The sequence below is a fragment of the Vanessa tameamea genome, chromosome 12 (assembly GCF_037043105.1).
Source record: "Vanessa tameamea isolate UH-Manoa-2023 chromosome 12, ilVanTame1 primary haplotype, whole genome shotgun sequence".
Classification (NCBI taxonomy): Eukaryota; Metazoa; Arthropoda; class Insecta; order Lepidoptera; family Nymphalidae; genus Vanessa; species Vanessa tameamea.
In genome coordinates this window covers 3,680,672-3,708,653 of record NC_087320.1, presented here as the reverse complement: position 1 = coordinate 3,708,653, position 27,982 = coordinate 3,680,672, and the positions used below count along the sequence as shown (strand labels likewise).

At 31.9% G+C, this 27,982-nt stretch overlaps 1 protein-coding gene across 1 annotated transcript in view; it reads left to right on the top strand.

Annotated features, from left to right (window-relative positions):
- Nucleotides 1-27,982, top strand: part of LOC113392972 (homeotic protein proboscipedia) — a 47,217-nt gene that overhangs the window by 9,129 nt on the left and 10,106 nt on the right. Inside the window, exon 2 of the mRNA XM_026629624.2 lies at nucleotides 1,767-2,403. Within this exon, the coding sequence (XP_026485409.1) occupies nucleotides 1,920-2,403 (484 nt within the window). The 5' untranslated portion in view covers nucleotides 1,767-1,919. The remainder of the gene's footprint in view (nucleotides 1-1,766; nucleotides 2,404-27,982) is intronic.

Genomic DNA, 27,982 nt, shown 5'->3' with positions numbered 1-27,982 from the left:
TCTTCAAAACTCCTAATGTATCCCAATATTTCAGCTTATATTATAAATATACAACCAAAAACAGTTAAACCACTCTCATCCTGATCTCCGTAGTACAAGTTGCTTATATACAAGATAATAATAGACCTTGTAGCGGTAACTTTACCCGACAGCCTTGTAAATCACCCGATTAATACTCACTACTGACTCCCTTGAACTCTGATACTTTAAGCACGATCACTCGACAGTCTTGACATCAATTGCGCTGATCTTATGTAATTTATTTACAAGCTATTCGCTCAAGTTAACGCTTATGTGTATTCGGTTTTTATCAACAAGGAATTAATTTATGAAATATGAATTAATATTGATTTTAAGATAGAACACGCTTAAGGCGTTTTTAGCTGGAACAACTAAAACTTATAATAAATTTAGTTTACAATGTCAACGACAGCCTATGAAAGTTTCATCACAGCGTATTAAAATCCATACGAGTAGATTCAAATACACATACACATTGTACAAATATAAAATATGTGCATGAAGTCTTAAAAAGGTATGTAATATATTATACCTAAAAATTGGGCTACAGATAACTTTAATAATAGCTTAGAAAAATTAAACTATTTAATCCAAACAAGAAGTTTATTGCGAGCAACGATACACAAAAACAAAGTCCCACCGGAGGAAATTACATTTCATTGTCCATTCACATATAGAAACGTACAGAGAATTATAATTCGAAAGAGCAACCCATACACATTAAAATAGGTTTAACTGCCAGCCGTTCCACTTTGGAAAAAATAAAATAAAACAAAAAAGGCGCGATCACGCCATACCTCCCGGGCGCGCCGCAAATTCCTGCGGAAAAAATCGTATTTCGTACGTGGTTTGAATTTTAATTGACATTCAACGGCGAAAGCCGTACTTACAGGGCCCGCGAACATTTTTCGAATTCACTTCTATGTATGTCTATAAGGGAGTGCATACGGTAAAATATCGGAACTTCCACCAGTTGCAAGCCATAACCACAAATCCTAACATCCGTTAGATAATATAGGCCCTTTTATAGGGGTGAGTACAGTTTACTTTAAAAAATGAATTTAAATAGTACCTACTCCGATACACCTTATACGCGTACAAGTTACCGTATGTTCATGCAATATCATTACAATTAGCTGCCAAAGCATTAATAATCTCATATATATAGAACTTTACAAACCCCCTTATTCCTTGGTGTTAGTATTATTTAATTCAGATATCTTATTACGTAGTAGTTAATTTAAATTTTAGACTAAAAAATTCCGCTACGTTAATTGTAAAAGGTTTTTTTTTTTTACATTTAATCATTCACAACAATGGAGAATTCATTATCTCATCGTTTCGTTGTTCGACTGAGTCCATGACAATTTTAATAACTTTATTGTTGGACATTACGTGCTATACAGTCCATGATGGCCGCTAAATTACAATAAACAATTTCGAGCCCTCATTATTCTCGCGCTCATCACGACTGGAGCTTAAATTATTCGACACAAAACCACGAATAATTGAGAAATAACCACGAGACAGCCTTCTCCACCTCCTGTTACATTTAGTATGGCGTCTCTCTATTTGGCGCAACATTGAACGATTAGACGGGGCTTTATTGCTGTGTCGTAACAAATGACCTCGAAATTCTTTATTAACTTAACGATTTACTTCAAAGTAATCCATAAATTGTGCAAAATATAAGCTTCTTAGAACAGTTACTTAATAATACATGTATGTTTTTCTTTTATTTTCAGATTCCGTTATGCTGCATTCTGGATCTCGTGAAATTTGCCACTTTAAATAACATTAACTAAATAACAAAAAACATCCTCATAAAATGTATTGAAACGTAATGAAAAAGTAACATACATGACTGTTCGCGGCGTGATTGGGTGACACCGGCAGCGATGCAAGAAATATGCAACACCGCCGCGCTGCCGCTCGACAGTAACCCCTTAGTCCGCAAAATAAAATGTGAAGAGTTCCCTGTCAGAGGTAAACAGCCAGCGAGAATTGGCATGGGGGTGCGCGATGAAATGGAAGAAGAGTTTGCAGTCAAGACGAGGAATACTCCGCCAATGGGCCCCGCACCGGGACAAGAGCACCCGCGCATGGAACATGGCGGCAACGGCTTCTGGCTGGCGGCGGTTACAGCTGCCGGAGCACCCCATCCAATGCTTGAAACTTGTACGGAGACTGGCTTTATTAACAGTCAACCTTCAATGGCAGAGTTCATGACTGCACTGCCTCAATTAGGTGGTGGGGAATTGAGCCCGCAACATACCCCTCCTGGCTACGCTCCAGATCTACCATCACCGGGAGGCGGTCTCAACGTGCCCGAATACCCGTGGATGAAGGAAAAAAAGACGACGAGAAAGAATAGTCAGCAAGGTGAGTTAACGTATTGAAAATAAAAAAGGTAGGCGAGAATGGTACAATAGTATATGATCACGTCCGCTCATAGGTAACAACTCAGTAACTATTTTCTACATTTAAAATGCGCCTTCCAGCATAACAACGTACTAGTTATATACGTTGCGCTAATAATTACATGAATTCCTCCGTTATATAACACAGCGATAAGAACTACTGCTGTTTAACTTTTACTATAACCAATAATTCTAGCAGACAAGCTTTCAACTGATTAAACTCCTTTCAGCTCATAATTGAAAGATTGCGAAAATAGCTAAACTGTAATTCTCATACAATGGGAAATGTTTCGTCAGTGCCGCTAACTGCTACGTGAATAACTTAAGAATTATTATAGAGCCTTTCAGCAACAACAAATGGCCATTCAACCATTGTGTTCTCGTTCACGGTCCCAGAGTTTCTTTAATGAACATCAAATTACACCGAAATATATTGAATTGTATGGCGCGACGACGTCTCATGTCTGTAACTGTTTTTGGCTCTGAGTGTGGGAGTGGTATCACCGGTGGTTGTATTATTTAAGCCAGCCCGCCGCCACTATGCCGTGTAACGGAACGGAATATTCGATATGCACCGTGAACACAAATTATAAGTGAGAACATTTTAAAACATAAATGTATACGTTGGCTACTTCTCTAATGTAAACTTAGTCTAAACTTTGGATTTTGTTTCATAAATATGTATTATGTAAATACATCATTCTTATTCGTAGCTGGATTCGTAAAGTATCCTCCATTTCAATAGGTATCTACAAGTTAAAAAATATAACACTTTCGCATAAATATTATATAATGTTTAAAAACAGACGTTGTGATTACCTACAAATAAATTAAAATAAAGAAAGAAATAATTTGATAAATGTTATAGAATCAACAATATTTTCTTGGACAAATACCAAATATCTGTAAAATAGACATTGTAATAATTTACGCAGTTATATTAACGAAGTACAAGCATAATTTAACGTGTAGATAATACTAGATTTGTGTTTACAGAATGAGTATAAATCGTTTAGTGTTTTATTGATTTAATATGTAATTCAAGAGTAAAAAAATCGTACATTCAATTTAAAATAAACTTTAAAAAAATTATAGAGAATATTTGAAGCTATAATAATAACCAGAATTTATTTTTAATCTATTTCAAATAAGAAGAAAACAGATTCAGCATAAAAAGTGATCCCTATATTTTTGCACAAACAATATGACAGTAGACGAAATGACCCTAAATTTGTCGCAACACAAAACAAAGCTCGTGCTTCATGATCCATCATCATCCGTCGGCCGCGTGAGAACGCGACCTCACCTGGCCCATACGTCTTGTTCAATATGCGATACGTTATTGCTAAATTACAAGATCCATGTCAACATACCACTTTTTATACTAATCTATTAAGCCATTGTTTAAAAAATAAATTTATTATTATTATTTTTTTTCAATTAATTAACAATCATTAATTTCTATCTTTATCTATGTAAAATATTTTATCTTTAATATACTTTTTTATTATTATTTTTTTTTGTAAGTCTAACGCCATAGCATCGACTCGATGCTATACTGCCTACTGAATCATACTTCCTTTCCTAAGTTGATTTGATTTCGTTTATTTCTTCACAATTTTATAAGATGTTTTTTTTATATCAGTTAATTCATAGCATAAAATATATACACTTGTAACCGCGTGGTAGCAATATTTTCATATTTAAGTACGATTAACACTGCGGACAGAAGCTGCCCCCCGCCGTGCGCGACGGGAGGCCAAGCACCGACTCAACATCGCGTACGGAAGAATTGTAATCATCAAACCCGAAATAAATAGTGAAAACAATTGAATATAGATTTCTATCTTAAACAATCAGTATATATTCTTAATAATTCTACGTCTCTACAGTATTTTTAGTAAATTAATAATTTGTTAACAAATATTTTTAAGGTATATTATGTATTATTTTTAAGGTACTTTTATCATTTACCTATTCCTTAATTTATATTTACATTTTTTTTTATATAAATAAAATAAAAAATAAAGAAAAACTGAAGCGTTTGTACATCCGCCCGCCTTCCGTCCGTATCGCCATGACAGACAAACCGACGAAGCACAAGATATTTCCTACATCTAACGGTTTCCTAATATAAGAATAGAGAATGCAATATATATAACTCGCGATCACTAGAATAAATAAATACAAATAAAATGAAATAAAATTAACACGTAATGAACTTAATATACATCGACTTGAAAAATAAATTATAATAAGGTACTTATACGTATACTTAAAAATAATGTTACGAAATACTTTTGCAAAATTTTTACTCAATTCGTATATTCGTATTCGGGTTCATTCTTTTGATAGCAATAAGATAACGATGGCAACACCGTAGCATTGAGGGTAATCCGTCACTGTCACCGCTATCGAGCGATGCACGGCGCTGCAGCCCAGACGCTTTGTGCTAAACTTAGATATTGGATTTACTAAGTTTTGACTGATTTTCTTATGTGACTGCAACATTTTCTGATTAAGTATGGTCTATAATAAAGTAATTACGTTTCAATATTTATATTTTTAATTATTAAAGGTTTTGTAAGGTTTTTAGACTATTTTGTTCTTAAATTGCGCATAAAACAGCCTACTTTTAATATTTCTAATTTGAATAAATTTATTACTAACTACTACTCGTCGGGCTTCGATCCGTACTGTAGTATATTACCTACTAGCCGTTCCAAACATCTCATAGAAAAGGTGCTTTGTCTTCTATTCCGTAGAAGGTAGGCATCGAGGGACATGAAACAAATCGTTCACACGGCCACGCCTCCGGCCTATCTCGGGAATCGAAATTAAAACGAACGCTCCAACTCGATCGATCATTCCGATTCATCCTTAATATAAAAGCATTATTTTTGCACTGCCTCAATTTGTTCGCGGTTGACTGACGCATGATATGAACTCAATTTATAAGCTTTATTTCGATCAAAATAGCAACTTGCAATAAAAAAACACACCTCATTTCACATTGCAGCTGCCCGTAAGTAGAGAACAATTTAACTACTTTTATTTCAGTAAAAAAATGTCACTATAAATACGAGGTCAATGAACCGGATTAAATTAATGTGGTAAGTCGAAATAACATTTTTCAGAACGAAAATAAGCAACGGACATAAATATTGAATTGCGTGTGGGCAAGCTTATAATTATAGGCTGTATAATATAAGCTAAATTAATGGTATGAAGAAGGAATAAGCACTACCAAAGATTATGTATAAATAAATGCATAGCTACAAGGAATTGCATTACATTTAAATGAAATACAATTCTCAAATTTATTTGTAGCATTGCTGTAGAATATATACCTAATGAAGTATATAAAAGAGGCGTTATTAGCTTGAGTAAATTATCATGAATCATTTTGTGATATCAAACATTTATTTGTAGTAACAATACCATTGAAAAGAAATCGATATTTTCAATGAATGAGAATAAAACATCGAAAAATATCCTCAATTTACAAGATCACTGTAGCAAAACCACCAACAGTTTAAAGTATAGATTACACCGTAAGCAAGCAATAAAGTCGACATTCGGATTAAATGAAATAGGTGAATGTATTATTTATTAGCTATTCATAAATATTTACTTATCAATTTTTCTGGTCCAATTTTACGCTCGCTCTAGCATCGCTATAGCATAGCTCGGTATAGCATATTTCAAATTCGTGTTCAATAAAAAAAATAACATATAAGTAAAGTCAAGTACCCTCTCGATTTAAGGAGAAGCACATAATATCAGTATTGTTTGACCGATTTGAACACGTAATCTAAAATTTCACTTCTCTTCTCTTCTTTCCGGGTCAGTTATCATATTTACAGATAGTAACGTCTAATCTAATATTATAAATGCGAAAGTAAGTCTGTCCGTCCGTCTTTTGCTCATTTACGGCCAAACTTATTGAATTTAATGTGATAATTTTTGGTCTTAAGCGAACTACTCTCAAGGAAGAATAAAGGCTATTTTTTATGCCTAAAACCTGACGACAAACCACTAATAAGCGAGTAAAACTGTGGCCGACAACTAGTATTCTATATATTCAAATTATTCATAGTATATATTTAAATTCTTTGAAATTTAACTGTACAAATTTATGAATTTAAAACACAACTGTACTCGACGTTATAGAAAAAAATAATATATAGAACAATCAATCATTCTAAAAAATCTAAACATTTCTATGAACTATTTGATCGATATAACATGGAAATTTTTCTACCCCATATAAAGTGATTTCCAGTTAAAGTTAAATGTAGAACAGCCAAATCGCGTGCTACCTAAATTGTCTGTAACTAAACAACTGAAACATTCACCGTAACGCGAACACATTACATATAATGATGATTGCTGAGAATTTCGTTTGTTTACATAACATATTGAATATTGATAGCGAATAAACGAGAAAAAATTAATTGAATGAATCGATGTAATTATTTAATAACATCATTTATTATTCGTCAATTTGAATAGCCGATTATATCCAGCTATTATATTCATATGTATGGCTTGAATGAGAAATATATCACTTTACTTGGTAGTAGGGCTTTGTGCAAGCCCGTCTGGGTAGATACCAACAGCTCATAGCATATTCTACTGGCAAACAGTAATGGTTAGAATAGTTGTTTTCCGGTTAGAAGGGTGGGTTAGCCAGTGTAATTATAGGCACAAGGGACATAACATCTTAGTTCCCAAGATTGTCGGCCCATTGGAAGAAATTGTTAACATTTCTTACGGCGCGAATGTCTACTATGATTTGTGAGGACAAGTGACCATCAGGTGGCCATTTTGTTCGTCCGTCTACCTAATTTATAAGTAAACAAAAAACAAAACATTGCAAAGAAATCGATAATGGTATTATATAAGTAATCGACAGCATATTACATTTATAACAAAATCATGTTTAAAATAAAATAAATACTATTGAAAAAATAACAATGTATGTTTACACTCTCATTTTCAAACTCATTTTAGTAAAAATAATCCGCAACCATTATGAACAGGTATTTTTTCTAAGAATACTACAGATAGACACAGAGCAATAAATCTTTTGACCGGCGCTCTTTGATTTATGTGAAAAATGACCGTAAATTTGAGGTTAGGTCGGCCGTCACGGGCGGGTCCTACGGTAATCATAAATGTCTCCCACCAATTACGTGTTGAACACCGTCAGCTAGATTTGAAATTGCCCTAAACTTTACTTTTGAGCCAACCAAACAAAATAAAATTATTTAATTGCTTTAATATCGCCGAAGTTAATCTACGAGCGAAAAAAATGCCATTCATTTCTATTATTTTTATGTTTTATTATGCTGAATTATTGTGATTTTACACACTTTATACCTAAGTAATATACTTTATTTGTGTTAATCTATCGTCTCTTATTATTAATCTTAATCTTTCAACAAATAATTGTAGTGGCAACACTAAAACTATTCTTCTTCGGTGTAATTGACAATACCTAAAGATACAATAAGAAGCATCAAAGATATAAAGACATTGCATAATATAGATCAATAATTCTACTAACCATAATTCAAAGATCTATCAACAAAAGTAACCGAATAGTAAAACACGTTATTTTCCGTATAATCACAGTATTCATTGGCTGTCAATACATCGGCAGTATGATTTACGCCGTAACACTTTCACCTCCGTTATATCATTCGGAGGACATAAATCAATGGCGCGACGTCCCGCGACTCGGGCCCCTTTATCGTGTCCCGGCGTCCCGGTTAGCACCGGTTGCAGGATACGTGTTGACTGAAGTCAGTTTTAGAAATTTTCTATGGCTTTTTAACTGTTTTTGTTTTTTTTTTTATTTTATGTTGTTACCGTTATTCATATTAACGGTTACAAAATTCGGGAACATTAGTTTAATTATGTCTCAATTCGGCTTTCTTCAACAACATTAAATTATGTTATAAGTATATTTATTTAATATCATTAACTTTGTTTTACCCAACTTTTATTAGATCTTTACAATTGTATACCTATAGATACAAAATGTGATCAGTTTCTGGTAAAAAAATACAAGTGTACAAAAATATAACACTATCAATCAGATTCTCAAAATTCATTTCTTAATTCATATTTCAATAAATAGTTAAATTAGCGTATCTAATTCCATTTCATTGAATACGTCTCAACAGGAGCCGCACCTGCAAACAAACAAACACACATAATCCGACTAAGCCATAAAGAAGCAATCAATAAATCACTTTCACTGTTCGGGCGCCGTTCGGGCCTTTTGTCCCGATTGTCGGCACCGCAGTTGCAGCAATTAGACACTTACCTGCTGCCCGCGGTAATCCTATTATAAGGTGCATGAGCGACAGCTTCAACGTCAGCGTGGGCGGTCGGATAATGCTATGCTGTGGCTCGGCCGTTTTGTTGGCGTCTGTAGTAAAATGTCAATGAAATTTTACTATTACATACGTATAATGTTACTCAATCGATTTATTCAATTTGATCGACTAAATGTTCTGATAATTGTAGCATAAGAACTATATCGTTTTAAAAACATAATTCCAATCATTCTTTACATTATGATTAAATACTTTGTTTAAAAATAATTTTATTCCCTAAACAGTAATCTATATCCCTTGTAACTCAAATGTGATTATGGTAATAATATCATCCTTCACCACTGCCATACAAATCTGTTTATGAAACAATTTTCTCATTTAACGCGGGATTGTTTAACACTTCGCACCCCTACCCTTAAGAGAGATGTTTGCTGTAAACTGATTTATCATATCAGCAGAGTTCCAAACAAGCATCATCTTACACGCATAAACCCTCTATCACCACCGCAACTTGACAACAAATTTCAAACAATTTTCAACCTTATGTCTATGTTCATACGATATACATTGAGCCAAAAAATGCAACGTGTCTTCTGAGTAGTAGCTTTAAAATAATTGTGAAATCTGTTCTGTGTTGTACATAAGAGATTGTGTCTTATATCCTATACATTGGGCATAAATTTGCCTGAATACTGTAGCTACTTACGCCGTTATGAGCTATGTGTTAGCTGACATAGAGAAGCTTGTCTGAGACAAGGGTGCTATGTATGGTGTTGTCCGGTTTCCGGACACAAACTCGCCGGTAATTAACTAAGTTTCCACTACATATGTATATTTATAAATACTAATGATCTACTCTTAGATATTGTTTATATAGTATGTAAGTATGTTTTTGTCATAGATGTATGCGTAATTGAGATTAAATTATTCGACTTATTAATCTTGCGAAAAATATTACAAAAAGTAGGTACATCCGTGTATAGACTATGAAACTTACATGAAGAAATTCACAACAAACGTTACCGAATAATTCAGCAGTTTGAAGATATTTGCATGCAGTCGTATCTAAATAGTAAAGTCCCTCGTTCACGTTAGCGGTACTTCGAAGAGTCGGAAATAATACATAAAAGCATTATATGATTTTTAACTGTACGCTCTAAAATATTAAAGCATGAACTGCTAGATAATGTCCTTTATTTTATGATACGGCTATAAAATCAAAATCAAAATATACTATATTCAAGTAGGCTTTTACGAGCACTTTTAATCGTTATTTAACAAACTTTATTAAGTGAAGCTACCACCGATTCAGAGTGTAGATTCTACCGAGCAGAACCGGCAAGAAACTCAGTAATTACTCTTTTTCAACGTTTAAAAATACAGTCATGTTAGTTAAATACAATTATATATGTATGTAATATATCCTGCCTAAAAATCAACAAGCATTAACTCCAGGCTTTTCTATCATCTGTATAATCTTGTATTGAATAATATGCCTCCTTTACCAATTTGTGAATTTATGAAACGACAAAGTTACAAATGTCTGCGGAATTTTATTATAGAAACGGATACCTTGCCCCGAGAAGAATATATTGACTTTGCGGAGTCGGAAATTTGGCGTTAAGCTTATCCTTACTTCTTGTGCACATATAATGATTTTATCAATGTGATCAATGTTACTATGAATATACATAATATTGTAAATATATTGTGACGCAACTGTGAGTATTCCTACTTTGTTAAAAACATCTCGAAGAGATTCTTTAGCTCCAAGATTATTACTTCAACATATAAAAAGAAAAAATATTGTAAAATATTTCTATTCATATTTATATAAATATTGCCACAGAACTAAGTACGTAACATATGACGCAATCATAACATAATATACAGTACATACAACATTTAACATCCTAATGAAACCTCAAACATGTTCAAAGACAGAGTATAAATCACTTGCATCTTGAGACCGCGAAATCCGTTTAATCATCTCAGCGGTTATTAATAACGCCTTTGAAATTAAACAATAAATTTGGGGCTAATCGCGCAGAACCGCCGCAAAGCAACCGAGGCGGCCGCTGGCTGAGTCAACATTTATAGAGACAAATTGTTGCACCACTAACACGGCCTCGCCGATGTATTAATCTTGAAGCTACGACACTGCGCTGCCGCCCGCCCCCCCTGCGACACTTAACTAAATGTTACGCTGAAACACTGGGTACGGGAGATAGTTGGTGCGCATCGAGTTTTTTGATACAAAACTTTCGAGTATGTATTCGAATTCAATTATCTCTTATAATATGGGCTACTCGAGTTGTCTACTATGTTTCTTAATACGGACATAAAATCAGTGAAGAAATAGATTGTCATATGACATTACTTTTAACTAGTTATTAACGTTGGTTGTGGATACGTTTCTAAAGTATCTTCTGAAAACTAAATAATCAAGAAGTATAATAATTTACCCAGGATATATTAGAGTTCATTAAACAAACATTTTAACTATAAGAAAAATCATAATTAAACATCACTTGATATGGATATTTTAAAATTAAATATTCCACTGGCATTCAGATTAGAAAAAAATAAAAGAAGGTGAACTCATCAACTGACATAAGATTTTTTTTTATCGAATTATTTCTTACAAACCATCGAGCACAATAGAAGGTCGTGCATACTAGCGTTATCGCGGCGGGACGCGGAGTGATACGATGGTTTTCTCCCCATTTCCCTCGCATGATATATTGTGAGCGGTGCGACACAACTATTAGTGCATCCGTCATTAGTCTCCGTCATCGCAACGTTTAGCCACTAGGGTCTGCATAAACAACTACATTCCGTCTTAACATGGTATATTTTTTGGTCTCATTGACATCGAAACGAATAACGTGTACGTTAAAGTAACAACTATAATACTTTATTTTTCAAATAATAATAACATTTTAAGTTACAGTTAAACCTATATATTTTATAAATATTAATAACATAAATATTAAAAAGCCTTTGATTCTATCCCTGGTTCGTCTCAGGTCGTAATGTACACCACATTTCCGAACAGTTGGTCGATTTTTGTTATTCAATAAGCAATTTATAGGTATGTATCACTTTTGTATTGAATAAAAAATGCGACTTTGTGACAAATGAATAAGTAAATGTTTTTTTTATACATATTATTAACTTATTTTAATAATAATTGATGAATCATTCAACGACATAATTATGATCATTTATTAGAAACAAGAATACAATTTTTAACAAAAAACCTAGTATGTAAAATTTTAGCTTATCGTTAAATAATAAATATTTGATTTAACATATAATGTTTAAGTAATAAGTGGTATACATCAATGAGTCTCTAACATGTATAAAATAAATAAGATGTCTTTAATCAAGGGCACTTTCTTGTTCGAGGAACGTTTGAGGGACCGCGGTCCGTCTCGGAGGGTGCTAATTGTCGTAGACTATTACGTACCAACTAATGAAACTGAAGTATACACAGAAACTATTAACATCTCCATGTATTTCGATTTGGAACTATATTCTAAGCAGTACAGTTAATAGTATTATCATAAATATTGTATGAGAATAATTGTCATCACAGTTATACAAGTATAATATATAGGTATAATATTTCACATCAGTATTATATGTTATCAGTATAACATATTATAATATATCTGAATTTTAATTTATTTGTTTAGTATTAACATATGACATTTTATGTTACGCATGTTTCTTTTGTTGACAAAGTTCAAACTATATACAAATATATATATCAACTTGTATTTTTTTAAAGTAAACTTACACTAGTAAGAATAGTATCTATATATATTTTATTTTTATTTTTTTTATTTATATTTATTGTTAATACATCAAATTACATACATCAAAGAGGCCCTGTACCCCTAAACTAGGAGAACCCGTATCTTAGTACTTAGTTTAGGCGAGCAAATCAAGAAAAATAATACTAAAAAAATATTAACAAATTATTCCACATACCCTCAACGCGCCTTCAAACATGGCGGTTTGCTATAGTCTTTATATCTGTGCCTGCCTAATTACACTAGCTCACTCTTCTAACCGTACGTAAGAATACAAAATTTGCTATTTGGCGGTTGAATAAAATTGATGTAGTTATAATACCCAGACGAATTTTCACAAAACTCTTCCACCAGTTAACAAATACGTTTAGGTAAATAAGTTCGTGTACTATCGATAATCAGTATATAGCACAACAAGATCCCATCGTAGCCGTCACCAAGTGAAGGGTGTTAATTCTCTAAGACGTGCTAATGAAAGCGACTTACGCTACCCACTGATCTCGACCCGATAAACGCTCAGGAATCCGCAGGAAATTGACGGTTTGCTACTTGGACTTGCTCTTGATGACAATAATACCTAAGAACTTTATACAATTTTGTAACAAGGATTCTAAGCTATAATATAAAATTGAAGGCATCTCCTATTGAAACACTGCTATTGAAATTTAACAAATATAAAATGTGACTTAAATAAAGTCTCATAAGTAGTCCTTTACAATTGATTATTTTCTTCTGATACACATAAAATGTGCACATAAACAACAAACATTTTACCGTGTTCATATAAACGCATAAAAGATCTGCGTGTATGCGCATTTCGAATTACTAATTCATCGGGGTAGTTAAAAATAAATAAATAAATATTGGACAACATCACATACATTACTCTGATCCCAATTTAAGTAGCTAAGGCACTTGTGTTAAAAATTATTCTTAATTATGCAAATCATTAAATACAATTAAATAATTATTATGATAAATGTAATTTCTTTTAACACTACTACAACACTCACTCACAAATTTAAACTTGTAATAAAATAATCATTATAAGATAAGGTCTGAAGTTGTCTATTTCGAGCGATTTGACATTTAATTGTTAGCTTAGCGAGCAACTTCATGTAGATTGCATGTCACAAAAATAGCACTTATTTTATTTTCATAAAGTTTCAACAGAGTATTATAAATAAAATTAAAAGAACATTGTAAACAAATAAGTACATAAAATATATTTATGTATTTATAAGAAGATTAAAAAATAAAGCGATATAAAAAGGGATCAATTATATGCATACTTGTATCATAGTACACTTAAATATAGTAACTATTGTAATATTTTTGTAGTATAATAAAATGGTAAGAAGCCTTAAGACCTTATAAAGGTAAGGAGGTTTACATTTTCAAAGATATACTTCATTTACAACAGATTTATGACACGTCATCTAAAATAAAACATGTAAAATTTGTATTACATTGTATTACAAGTAGTATATATTAGGTATGGATATACTAGTTTAGCTGGTTGAAAGACTTTATACAAATGCTTTTAGCTAGGTACTACCAAAACTTATTACTTGTATTGTTGAGGTCTGGTTTGAAGGTTAACTTAACTTTAATTGCAGACGTATAGGAAGTTACCTCTGGCTGTGTACCTACTGTCGGTGTTGGAACATCTTACGCATGCCAAAGTTTACAGACCCCGGTGATGACTTAATATTTATGATTCGTTTCCCTTTACGGTTAAAAAATTGTATAATTAACAATAACGTACAAGTAAAAATTAAAGAAAACTTAACGGTAGGAGTTTTTTCGAAAGTCATATCGTTTACATGTGATGCTCTTGGAATTTTAATAAAAATATACTTATTTAAATGACATCATTACAAAAAACGACCGAGACATAATAGAACGTACACCCCCGATCGTTATATCGAGAGCGGGATCGATCCGGGAATCACTCCGCTTTGAAACTAATTTGATTTTAGCATATTAAGGGGGGCGCTATAAGGAGCATGTCTTAGCCACCCCGGTAATAACGAAAATGATGTAAGGTGTGCCCTTAATATCCATCACGCGTCCGTATTTGCTTATCTATAGACTCGCGGAAGTATAAAAATCGTCAGGGGTTATCACGACGACTTGTGTGTACGTTAAAACACTTAAGACTATTAATTTTCAAGAGTAACAATTCTTGCTTGTACGATGAAATCGAAACCTTATATTTGGATGAGTGTTATATGTATAATAACTTTCGAAAAATTAATTCTAATTAAAATTTTAATTTTATTTTCTCATAGATTATCTCATAGGATACTTTTTTATTATATTGTTTATGTATGTATAGTCAGGTAGTATAAGCTACTAAAGTATTTAGTATTCAGTACAATATAATATAATATATTAATATGTATGTTTACCATATAATATATATATTAGGCATTTACTAGGTCATATTGTATTCTTAAAATATTTCATAAAAGATCGATTAAAGATACAATCTCAAGCTATAGATAGTCGTATTAAAGAACGAAATCTAAAATTTTTATCAGATTCATCTCGAAACAAAAAGCTAACGCCTTTTACAGCAAACTCATTTAACTTTAGGAATTCCAACTCCAAGATACCTGTTTCCACTTCGATTTTATTGTCTTTCGTTGTCCTATTTTCGCAATACATTTATTTTATTTCTCTGAATTTACGGATTAAACGTTCAAGAACCGCGATCAGTTCTGTTTTGAAGTTGGTTTTCCAAGTAGGGTATACAATCAGAGAGCAGGAAGTATACGTTCGGAAATAAATGTAGGCTTGAGGGGTAGATAGCAGCGCTGAATGTTGCCGGCCTCGCGGAGACCTCTCAATCGGATGCTGAGGTACATAAATAAGACTGGATGAAGGTGTTTCTTATCTAAAAGGTTTGTCACTTGACTTCAGTTACGATCGTTTGCATATGTATATCTTGGAATATTTATTTCATAGAAGCGAAACACATCGAGCTGTCTTTGTGTAATCTTTATATTACATGTAATGAAAAAATATATATTAGAACCGTCTATAGCAATATTTGCAATTCAATAAAACTAAATACGTATTGGAAGTGTTCTCATTAAGAATAATTGTGTTGGCTCTTTGTTTCGATCACCGTCTCATTTTATTTTAAGCTGTCAGTTACAATCAACATTACAAAAATATGATCGTCATCTTTAATTCCTAATACATACTATCAATCATCCAATCATTCTTATTACGTTACTAATTTCTTAATGGTAACTAAGATCTAAATGGGCACTGATGCTGTATATAAAGTTGAATAAAACGAAGATATCATTTTTCGTTAAAAATCAAATTTTCGAATCACTATAAACTCTGAAAGTCTCAAAATGGAACATTTTACGATTCAAATAAAATGTTTATCTATACGTAGAAATAATATCTAATTCATCTAAAACGGCTAAAAGCGGTTTATTGAACCGCGAAGCATTTGTAATCGTTTAATACCCTCAATTCTTTATCAGCGCCGAGGGAATCTGTACTTACCGGGATTCGCCCCGCTGCGCTTCGCTGTAATGTACAACCTGACGAAAGCTAACTGATTATCTTCTCTATTTGTTTTGTTAATCAGCCAAATAAATCGCATTTGTGCAAATTATTACTTCAATGTTACAAAGTTAATAAATGTACTTGTTATTGTATTGTAGGGAATCCATCACTACACATTTTTGATATTTTTAAGCTATTATTTTAAAAGTAATTTGTTAAACAATACTGAGTCTTTTTTTTTCGAATCTTAAATCAATGACAACTAAAGTAAGAAATTACTGCTTGAACTAAAACCCGTCAAACATACTTAAAAGCTATTAGTAAAATTTCATATGTTAAAAGTTAAAAACTACGTAAATGCACGTTCCGTATTAAACAAAACGATCTTTCTTATGACTGTATTGGAATATTTTCATAAATTTCAGAGGTCCTTAAAAATAAAATATCAAAATAACACTAAAAAGCAAACGATACAAACTAAGCCGAAGTCAATAATGACGTCATTTGCTTATCAGTTGACCATTACCAAAATCGAAGGCTACATTACGCAGAGTCCGAATGTCCCGAACCGATATAAAAACATCTTATCAAACGCTAACGTCGTTGAAAAGCGGCATCGATTACAATATTCACTTCTAAAAAATGTCATAAATTCTTTCCATTTACAAAAATAAAAACATTGCCAATCTTATCGCCTTCGATTTTTTAAATAACGGTACACCAACGGTAGCTCTGGAGTACGAGTTTTTTTGTCCTCGGTTCCCCTTTTTTCCGGGGAAGAATTTCTTTTCGGCAATTTAGAGGCGAGCAGATAATAAAAGGGCTCTAACTGCTCCGATCGCACCCTAATGAAAACTTGAAAACTCCTCATTTCAGTATCAATAATTCCTATTTCACGATATCTGTGATTTTACGAATCTAATTGATAGTATTTTAACTATATTTTTTCAAAGTATTCTTATTTAATTCATAAAACTGTATACGCATAATATTGGATGTAAAATTCAATATATTTTATTTAATGTTTCTGTATTTAAGGAGATTATACTTACCTGCTTAATATCACAAATCTACCACTAACCTCTCCACCTCAGACGTTAAAAGAACCGAAAAACTCAGCAAGATTTTATTTCATTCAATTATTCTGATTATAGTTTTAATTTGATAATGGCCTGGACAAGGAGTATAGCTTTAGATTCGAGCCACAAAAACCTTTTCAATTCAAATCAATATATCTGACAACAATTTTATTTTATTGTTAATATAATTTTTTTTTATTTAACATATATGAATTTTAAAATCGCTCGAGTATGATCATAACCGGATTATCTCAGTTGGCCAGCACTTGACCCAGTTGCACTGGGAGTAAATCGAAAATCGATGTGCCAACGACCCACGCGACTCCCGCGCTCCAGCTCCGCTTACTAAGGTAACGATGTGATATGTTACTCTCACTTACTCACTTACACTTAGTTAAATTAAAATTTATAATATTTAAAATATTAAAGAACACGGTTTAATTAATTAAAACGTATAACATGTTTTATACAGTTTTTAAACTATAAATGATTTCAAAAATAAAAATAATAAACAATTATTTTTATTTTTGATATCATTTAACCTTAAACATCATTTAAAATTAAAAAAAAAAAATTCGTACGTCTATTCAAAATGAGTTGTCATTACATTAATATAGGTATATATTAATGTCGATTTTCAACATCTAAACTAGATAAACGTACAAGAAAATAAAATAATTGAATTGAAAAATATTATTTTTTATTATAGACAGTTGTTTGAAAGATACAGTAAGTACGTACTTATACTATAGTAAAAACAAATATAATCATCTAGATAAATTATTACGGTACAAAATTTCACATTCTACATCAAAATCACCTAAGAGTGTTGTAGTAGTGGAAGAATGGCTGATTTGAATCTTTTTACATACAATAATATTTAAAAAAAAGGATAATTTCCTTAAGTTTTTTAACTTTAAATCAAGTGTTTTCTTTTCAAGAACCACGTACATATACAAAGTATCTGGTTAAACTTTAAAACTCTAAAGTTTGAGACTTACATATAATTAATCACTCTTTGTATACAATATACATATATATATGTATTATATATGTATGTATTTATGTAGTCAAATTATAATATATCAGTAAAAATTCATAATTCTCGTCAGGACTATACGGTAGCAAGCAAACAGGAAAACTCTTGAGACGTCATAATCGTTCCCAATTCAAGTTATAACAGAATTTATTTTCAAAAATCGAAAAGATTAATATTTTTCTTTAAAGATACAATTTTTTTTAAAACACAACTCTTAATTTTCTTTTTTTGTACCATGCTTTAGTAAGTATCACAGAGACAAACCTGCATATATACCACGGGATAAGGTATTAATTTTGTTTTCTGTAAAAGAATAACTAACAGACGAATATTACTTATTTATGTAATACATAAGACGTGCATTTTATTAAAATGAACAATTCCTACCACCTGCTCTGAATCTAAATTATTCTACGAAGAGGAACGAACTGGCGAGAAACTCAGTCATTTCACACATATCATACACTACATGTGTACAATAAAATGGTATTAAATTTATGTATTACTTATGAAAAATCAACGAAAATCAAAATAAAATTGTACAGTATAATATACCTAATTTATCGATGTTATATTTAAATAATTAGTAATCAGTTGCAATTAATAAGAAATGTACATATTATGTGTACCAATGTAAATGTAATATTACGTTCACAACAATACCACGGTGCACGACGAGGATGTACTACGTACTTTTTCAGTGGCCTGTTATTCCCCTCGTACACGTGACCACTAATTGCTCAGCTGGGACGATACTTTATCATAGTTTTTCATTTGAATATAATACTGTATTATAATGATACGTGTAATGTTTTAAGAGTTATCTTTGAAAATACACAAATATAAGTTATATATAATGTGTAATATTCAAACATAAAATAATATTAATTACTTACATAAAATTTCTAGGTATTTAATTTATCTAATAAGTCTATGTAAATATGATTCAAAATAGAACATTCCCTCGCATGTAATTGACAAAATTAACGTACGCCCGCCATATTGAGATTGTTCAAATTGAGGAATTATTTACAAGCCGCCGCCACATGTCCTTTCTCGGTGCTCGGGAACTTCTCCATGCCTATTCGAATTCCTGTATGGAGTAGAAATACGGCTTTATAGGAGTAAAATCATACTTTCTCCTCGACGGTTCGCGGGGTGCGGTATACTAATGACCGCGCGGGGAGAGGCTACCTACCTACGTATACCTACTGCCACGACAACCACACTTTATATTGCGTTTAGCTGCCTACCCACACTCTCGTTCAACACACACAGACAAGAATTTGTATTTTTTATGATATTCCGCTGTACACTATTTTCTTTTTGATGAAAGGTACAACTTGCAGCTTTTATTACGGTGCATACCACGAGCGTGTATATTTTAAAAAGCGTTTCTCATTTGGTAACATTGTTTGGCCTGGACGTTTAAATTTTTGTTGTTACACTTTATTTTATTCCGCTGATGCGACTCGAAACCATTCCAGAAGAGAGTTTAAGGACTTCCTACTACTATTTTTATTATATTCTATTCTATTCTTCTAAGACCCCCCCCCCCCCAATAGTATACCGGTATACATGATCACTGCCATAGATAGGAATCTATAACTATCACGTTAACATGAGTATAAAATTATGTATCTCCTTTTTCAGATTAATATGTTAAATTTAAATTGAATTGTTTCACTTTACACCAATTAAAAGCAGTCACGGTTTCAGCAAGTCACGGTCGGGTATCCATATGTAGGGCCAAAAGTCGGTGTCGGCCTGTTGAACCAAATCGCTGACTCACGAGCCCTGTGTCAAATCTCAATAAACACAAGCGAAACTTTTGTTAAGCACATGTACTATGTAGTAGAGATATCACATTTGCACATTAGTGATGTAGCGATTTAAAATACAACACGAAAATAATATCGTTTTATATAGCAGGACTATTTTTGTTTATGACTATTAACGATATTTGGAATGTTTTATGTAAATAATACGTATCTTAGATGTAAATGCGAGAACTATGAAATATTTATTTATTCACACATACCCTATCATTTGTTGTACGTAGGACGTCGCGGTGTTTCAAACCACTAATTATTAGAGTTCCGCAGGCTAGAATTTTATTACACACATTTATTCTGTGTACGTGTATTTAAATGTTTCATATCAAGTAACTCTTAGTTATTCTCAATACCTATTCTTACTCTTAATACATACATAATATTTTGTATATAATAGGTATATATAATTATTTGATTTCGTTGCGTACCTACATTATACTATAATTAAATCAATGTAAAAAAAATCGATAGTTGTGTAGTTACTAGATTCCCCAAAATCTTCAAAACATTTCAAAATAATTTGAACAATATTTCAATATTTCTTCCAAAAATAAATTTATTGTTAGGTCCGACGTATAAAAGAGTATATTAAGTTGATTTTGACTTTAAAAAATGTAACATACGATATCCAAATTGTTATTGGAATAACGCATCATCCATCAGACGGAACGCCGTCATGGGGTGAACGGATCGCCAAAAAGTAAGGGACAGCTATATCATTCGTCGCGCGTTAGAAAAGATCCAAGAGAGAAATTTAAGAATTTGCATAATCTGCTCGGGTACTTTATCATAGAACCACGTGTCAGTGACTAGTGCAGTCGCGGATTACGCGGGTCGGATTAAATCGTGCATCTCGCGACTGGAGAGGAGAGAAACGAATGCCTTTACGTACTTAAATGTTTTGATAATAATAACCCTATTTTACATATTGAAGAATTTTTATGAATATGAACACACCTTTTCTTTATGTAACAAAGTCAAAAATTTCCTTAGAACAAGATCGTTAAATATCCGATAGTTAGTGATATCCGATACTGTACGTAATAATTGCAAAGCATAAAGTAGCGTATGGCCTCAAAATTTTACGAATGAGTTACGAAATCACTTTTTACAGAATAGTACCTACTGCTGATATGCACTAAGATGCGCTTAAATTTTAGTAAATATATTAAGATTCTTGACCAAGATTTAAGAAATAAAACTTATATTAAATTATAAATATCACACTGGCAGACAGAATCGTCCAAAAAACGCTTAACTTGTCCCGCTACAAAAGGAAAAAGTCAGCGTCTTCCGTTCGGTCGGAGCCAAAGAAAAAATCTTCGCGAGGGATCCGAGCCTTCCATTTATCATATTCCATATTCATTTATTCGTCAAGTTCTGGATTCATTTATTCGTCATGTCTTGATTTCGTCTCATTTATTATTAAAAATGAACTGTCCGGAGCAGAGCGTGAATACGACTTTGGCCGGAGGCTACCGATTTAATCTTAGAATAATTTCATACCAAATTAGGTCATTGTCTAAAAACAGTTGCAATTTTCTTTGATTAACCAAACAACAAATAATCATTTTGATCATTTAAATATCGATAACATTTAATTCTTAATTCATAAATAGAATCAATCATTATTATAATTATTATAACGTCTCACGTAAATTTATATGTTTTATATGTTTTAATGAATAACATTTATTTTCTAGTTGAAAAGATAATTTAGAACGCTGTACAAACATTTGTAGGAAATTAAAATTTAATTAAAACTGGCCTTTAGAGACCGTTTACATTTTTTCACAGAAATGCATTTAAAGATCACAAGGTCAGTAGATAGGTATATCGCGATCCCAACCCTCGACCGTGCTGACCTGGACTCGCATGATGGATGGCGGGAGGGACAGTATCAGACCGTAATTCAACATGACCACTTAACATTATAATAAGTTGCTACTGGACCAACGTTGTTTTCCTTAATAATAAAACGAATAGAATTTTATGCAATGTTAAATTTATTATGTCAATATTTAATTCAATAATAAAAAAATACACAATAAATAAAAAATATATCATATATATCACATGTTATATGACGCTGGTTTAACTTTGTCACTTCTATAGTCATCATTGGACAATATGATGATCTTATTTCTTAATGCCGTGCTTAAAAGACTGATTCTTTGAACGGCTCGATTGAGTACCTGTAGTTGAAGAGTGCAAATTTGATGTTTTAACCTGTGTTAAAACATAAACATTTCACAAAATCGTTTGGTAATAAGCTTCAAATGCAAAACGAATGTCTCTTAGAAACAAATGTCCATATATTATAGTTTAACCTGCGCGTTAATTGAGTCAATTTCTTAGGTTGATCATCCGGTGTTTAGCATAAAAAAATTCTCGGAGTTTAAGTTTGTTTCAAACTAAATTTCATCAAATTCGGTTCAGCTTCTTGGATGTGAAAGAGTATCTGACAGACAGAGTTACTTTCGCGTTTATTATATTAGTGTATGTGACAAAAAAAGTGTGCTAAATAAAGTTTAGTAATAAATATTTTGTTCAACAATGGTGAACGTTAGAATCTTGAACACAGATGCATCAAATCAAATAAAACCTGCAATCGACTTACAGATTTACAGATCTAAAAGCAGTCTTACTACTCAAATAACAATTATTATTATTACATCTCAAAACTCACGATGATGGATGACTTGACTGACATGACTCGTGACACGAACCATGACAAGAATGGCTCTATTACCTATGTACATGCTATTAGTCTCTCTAATAATGACTTAGCTTAATACGATTATAAAAGGTAAATAAAAACCTAAGCAAATAACAAATAAACTCATCCTATTTCAAATTTACAAAAAACACAACTCAAACATGTTATATTATAATGTTTATTATAAATTATAGTTATTTTATTATTTTAAAAGCGAAATGGACAAATGTTTCAATGCCCATTACAAAATATCTAATGTTATGACTGCTGATAAAAATGTACATTCAAAGCCTTATTCGTTTAACCCTGTTGCGATAGACACTTTCATTTCATAATTTAATTATTCAAATAATAATCAGGTGATTTTTATATGCGACGACACATAACTGGAAATAAGAACAGTAAAGTGAAAAAAGTCATCCCCTTACTGTCCTTTTGCTAGATAATGTTTCAGAAAATTAAGAACTTTTTATACCACGCTGACACACTGAGGTTTGGAGGATATAGGTACATGAGACAGGATTTGATCCAGCACGTGCAGGTTTTCTCAAAACATTTTCCATAGGCGTCGAGCTCGAAATAAATCATTACAGAAGTAAATAAAGCAATTAATAGCTCAGTGATGCTTGTTCCGATTTGAACCCCTGAACAAAAGATTCACATGTTCTACTGGACTATCTCGGCACAATATTAAATTTGTTATGCAATTAATTTAAAATAGTATTTTACGCAAATAAATAGTATTTTAAATTAATTAAGTTAGTAAATTTATAAAAATATCATAAAATCTAACGATTCAACGTTATGAAATCATAGGAAATGTCGAAAAATAATGTTATCAAGGGGTCGAAGGCAAGATATATGTGATCCATTTGTAGGCAATCTCGACAATAAAACGTCAGTCTTTGTGTCGGCTGTCGGCGAGTCGTAATTCTGCCATTTCGCCGACATAACAAATGAGCGCGCATTACGAGTGGCTATCCCGGACTACATACGTCACCGGCTTACCCGAAGTTTCTTTAGGAGGTTTATACAGGTATTGCAACATGTTTTAACTTTTAGTTGCGGCTGACAGTTTCAATTTAAAACAAACTTCTAATATTATTCCTGAAAGCTGTGATTTAAAATAATATATTTTTATTCTATACAATAATAACTAAATGAGACTCTAAAACCTCGATCAAATTGGTGCTCCGTTCATGATACAGTGAGCAAAAAGTAATCACGTATCGAATTTCAAGGTGAACGATCCATACAATAACACGGCTGTCTCCAATCTCAAATCTTGGCCCAAAAAACGGCTATAGGATGTGATGGGTACAGGACCCGCCCCGGGCCCGCTGCGACAGGAACAAATGACCCCACCGCATCATAATAAATAAAACAATTTGTTGTTAATTAGATTTCGTGAATTTAATTTTCATGTCGGTAATTGGTCGGTGGCCACAAAGAGCGGCTCTCTATCAGTGATGGATGATCGAATGGCGCCTTCTCACTATTTACCTTCGTTCGTTCTAACGTAATTAGACGGTTCGGAAGTTTACTTTCATTATTGCTTATGAACCTATTACCATTTTTAATATAAATTTCATTTAAAATGCTATGTATACTCGTGTGTTTATTATTTCAAAGCGTGAGAAAATCCAAAGACTATAAATATAAAAAGAAGATTGTGGTGGATATTATATAACACAATCAAAATTTTATTAATACTTGTAACTAATGATTTTAAATATCTTTCCCTATCCTTGTATTCTTTCCAAAATTTTTTTAAAAAGAAAACAAAAGATAAATCGGGAAGACCGCTCGCATTTAGACAGTTGTTACCGAACTGCTAGCGTAAAGTTTAAAAAATAAACGCCGAAAAAAACTTGGAAAGTCACGGGCGCTTAACTTTCTTCCCCTGTTTTATTATTTGTTCCCTCTTCTACAATTCTGTTTCTCTTTCGTCCTACGATAATAAAGCACTTTGTCTCTTTCTATTTAACTGATAAGTTACTTTTTTAAAGTGCAGGAAAATCGAATTCGTTCACTGGGCGAAATTAAAAGCTGGCACTCGCAGACACAAGTCATAAAAAGGAAATATGAATACCGTTAATCAAATAATTTACTTTGTACTCGTTATTGTTTATTATTTTTGGCGTAAATATTGTGTGCAAACCATAAACAAAGTTAAAATGTGCTTACTTGCGAATGATGTAGATTTTATTTTTGTTAATTCAGACCGAGAACTGGGGTTTTACGTGCATAGTCATTGTACAGTTAGTATTAAGAGGTTTTATATTTACCACAGAATATTAAAAAATTTGCGACAATATAAATTTTTGATATCATACATTATTACGATAACTTAACAGTTATGTTATACTTTTTAAAATTTAGCTTTATATGGAAATCGAAACGAACTCTTAACAATGTCACTAAAAATCAATTCATAAAATATAAAATTAAGAATTTCTTATCGGAAAATTATATAAATTGGTAATCAAATAGAATTATCAAATTGAACATTCAAAATCAATCAAATAAAAAAGGCTACAAACATTACTACGCACGTAATACTTTATTATTTTGTAAATGAATGTTATAAAAGTTCCATACACATATATCAATAAATCTTTATTATTTTTCTAGCTGTACTGTGATGCAAATGTAACGGTCCGCACCACAACAGGGTGATGTTAGTTGAACGCAAATTGTAATCGCGAACCGCTACCGGGAAACAATCACATACTGAGCTTGCAACACCAAATATCATTATTTTTTGTATATATATCTATATAATTTAATCGCATTCTTTTATGCGTAGATTGTTTTGATTGTTGCTCGTATAAACATCATATTTTTAAAATAAATGAACACTGGTTACTTTATAACCAGGGTTAATTTAACGTTACCTGTTTCATTTATGGCCACTCCTATTAATTGCGACAAATAAAAATATCCAATTATATATTTTTTTCTATTTTTAAATTATTTTATATTTTAATTTAAAAAAACAAACATTTCTTAAAGATGACACATATTTAAATAAAGCTATGTTGTATATATATGCTTCTGATAAACGATCAATTCGCTAGGCGTAATAAATTAAAAGTATTCTATGTCCACGGCATAGTTGATTATTGGATAACATAATAAGCAAATAAGTACAAATTTCCAAACACATTTTCGCATCCATAATATATAACTGAGATAGCAATTTCATCATACAAATATATGAGAGTCACTTATTACTATGAGTCAAAAGTATTAATGTAAAAACTGTTAAAACAAAACCGGGCGACGTAGCGATACCCTGATATTGATATGAGTGACTTGCACTTACCGCCCTTTGAATAACGTCGATGTTATGGACAACTACCCCACCCTACTGAACTGTTTACCTAACAAACAATGTCCTTAAGCATTATGCTCGCCCAGTAATCTTACTTAAGTTTACAATTATGCCGTGAAATTTTAACTTCTAATAATCCAAGTCATCGTAACTGCTATTTATTGTGATTATATTAAAATTTCAAACATTGTTTAATAAGAATTTTCTGAGCACAATATATGTCGACCATAAAAAATGGTTTGGAATACAAAATCTATCGTAACACTAAATAGTCAATCATAATTTCAATTAACAATGATCATATTTATAAAAAAATATGAGTAAAATACGACGCACGTATTATGACAAGCTGTATCCAACGTTTTACGATAAAAAGTTTCCTAGTAACGCAACTAAATCCTGTATATCTTATCCGACGACAGTAACGGGACGCAAAACTTTGAGAAGCCACAAAACCAACTGAAATAGCTACTATGTCTATAAACAAGAGAACGGGCGTGGAATATTCAAGAGGAAAGTTGGCCACCGAGTTGGTCATTCCACAGTCCATTGAGTGCGACAGTTGCATATAACGGGCTTAGTTTGGACACCATACGTCATGGGTCATGCATTGTCCCTAATGAAGGCAAACTTACGATAATAGGCCAAGTTATTGCAATCTGAGCTCGGTTTGATGACCACTTAAATGTTGTGATCCTTAGACTAAGTTTTCCCATTATAGAGTGTTGTGATATTATATACATCTATCTATGCTTAAACTTTATTTAAATGCCTTTGTTTTTACAGGCAACATTATAACGCAACATTTTACACTATTAAAAAGGAATGCATTAACATCTTAGATACATAAAAACTAAATATTGTTCAATGAATACACAACTATTACCTAATTAATGATCAGAAATGCCTCATTGTTTTATCACAGAATTTAGAAAATGAATTGAATTTTATTAAAGAAAAATAAAATCGATTAATTAAAGTAGTTTTGATTCAACATTAACAAACATATTAACACCAAATTCAATTTTAACTACATTAAAATATCACAGATTATTTTATTAATTTGAAATGTTTACTGTAAGGGCAAAGAAGAAGTTGTCACGCTTGTCTTTCGGCACGCCGCGCTGAGTGACATAGAGCGGATACTATTTTAACTAACTCTGCTTTCTGAATAAACAAGACATTTTCAAACAGATGTCTAATGATACTAATTTGAATTCCATTTATAAACATATTATATATTCAATTATTTCTTTACCGTAAACAGAACGAGCATTATCATTTAATTTTTAATCATTACTTAAAAACGTTATTTATTCAAAGCTGCTCAAACTATACGATACTGCACTATATATATATTGAGGTAAGATTTACGATCTATACTATAGCTTAACTAAGGAAGGACTTAAATATGAATGTTTAATAGGAACAATTTAAATATATGTGACAACTATTTCAATTTCCAGGATAAAAATATATCTATTTTTTCGCAATTGTAAGCTAGCATCTCGTTATCATTACATAAATATCCACCAATAAATTGGTGGATTTTTGAATTTTTTGAATTGCATTTGCATTGTAGCGTATCGTAATAGATTTTTTAAGTTCATACCAAGCTGCAGCAGCAATTATATGATATCAATATGACGATGTATCTTGTAATGAAACAACGATAATAATAAAATATATATCAATTCGACTAAAAACACTTAGGATCTCTTATTGTCTTACATATAACGGACGTATTTTATAATATACATTTAAAAGGCGACACGTGTGTCCAACATTACTGGGAATTCGAATGTGATAGGTGTCCATCGACACGTG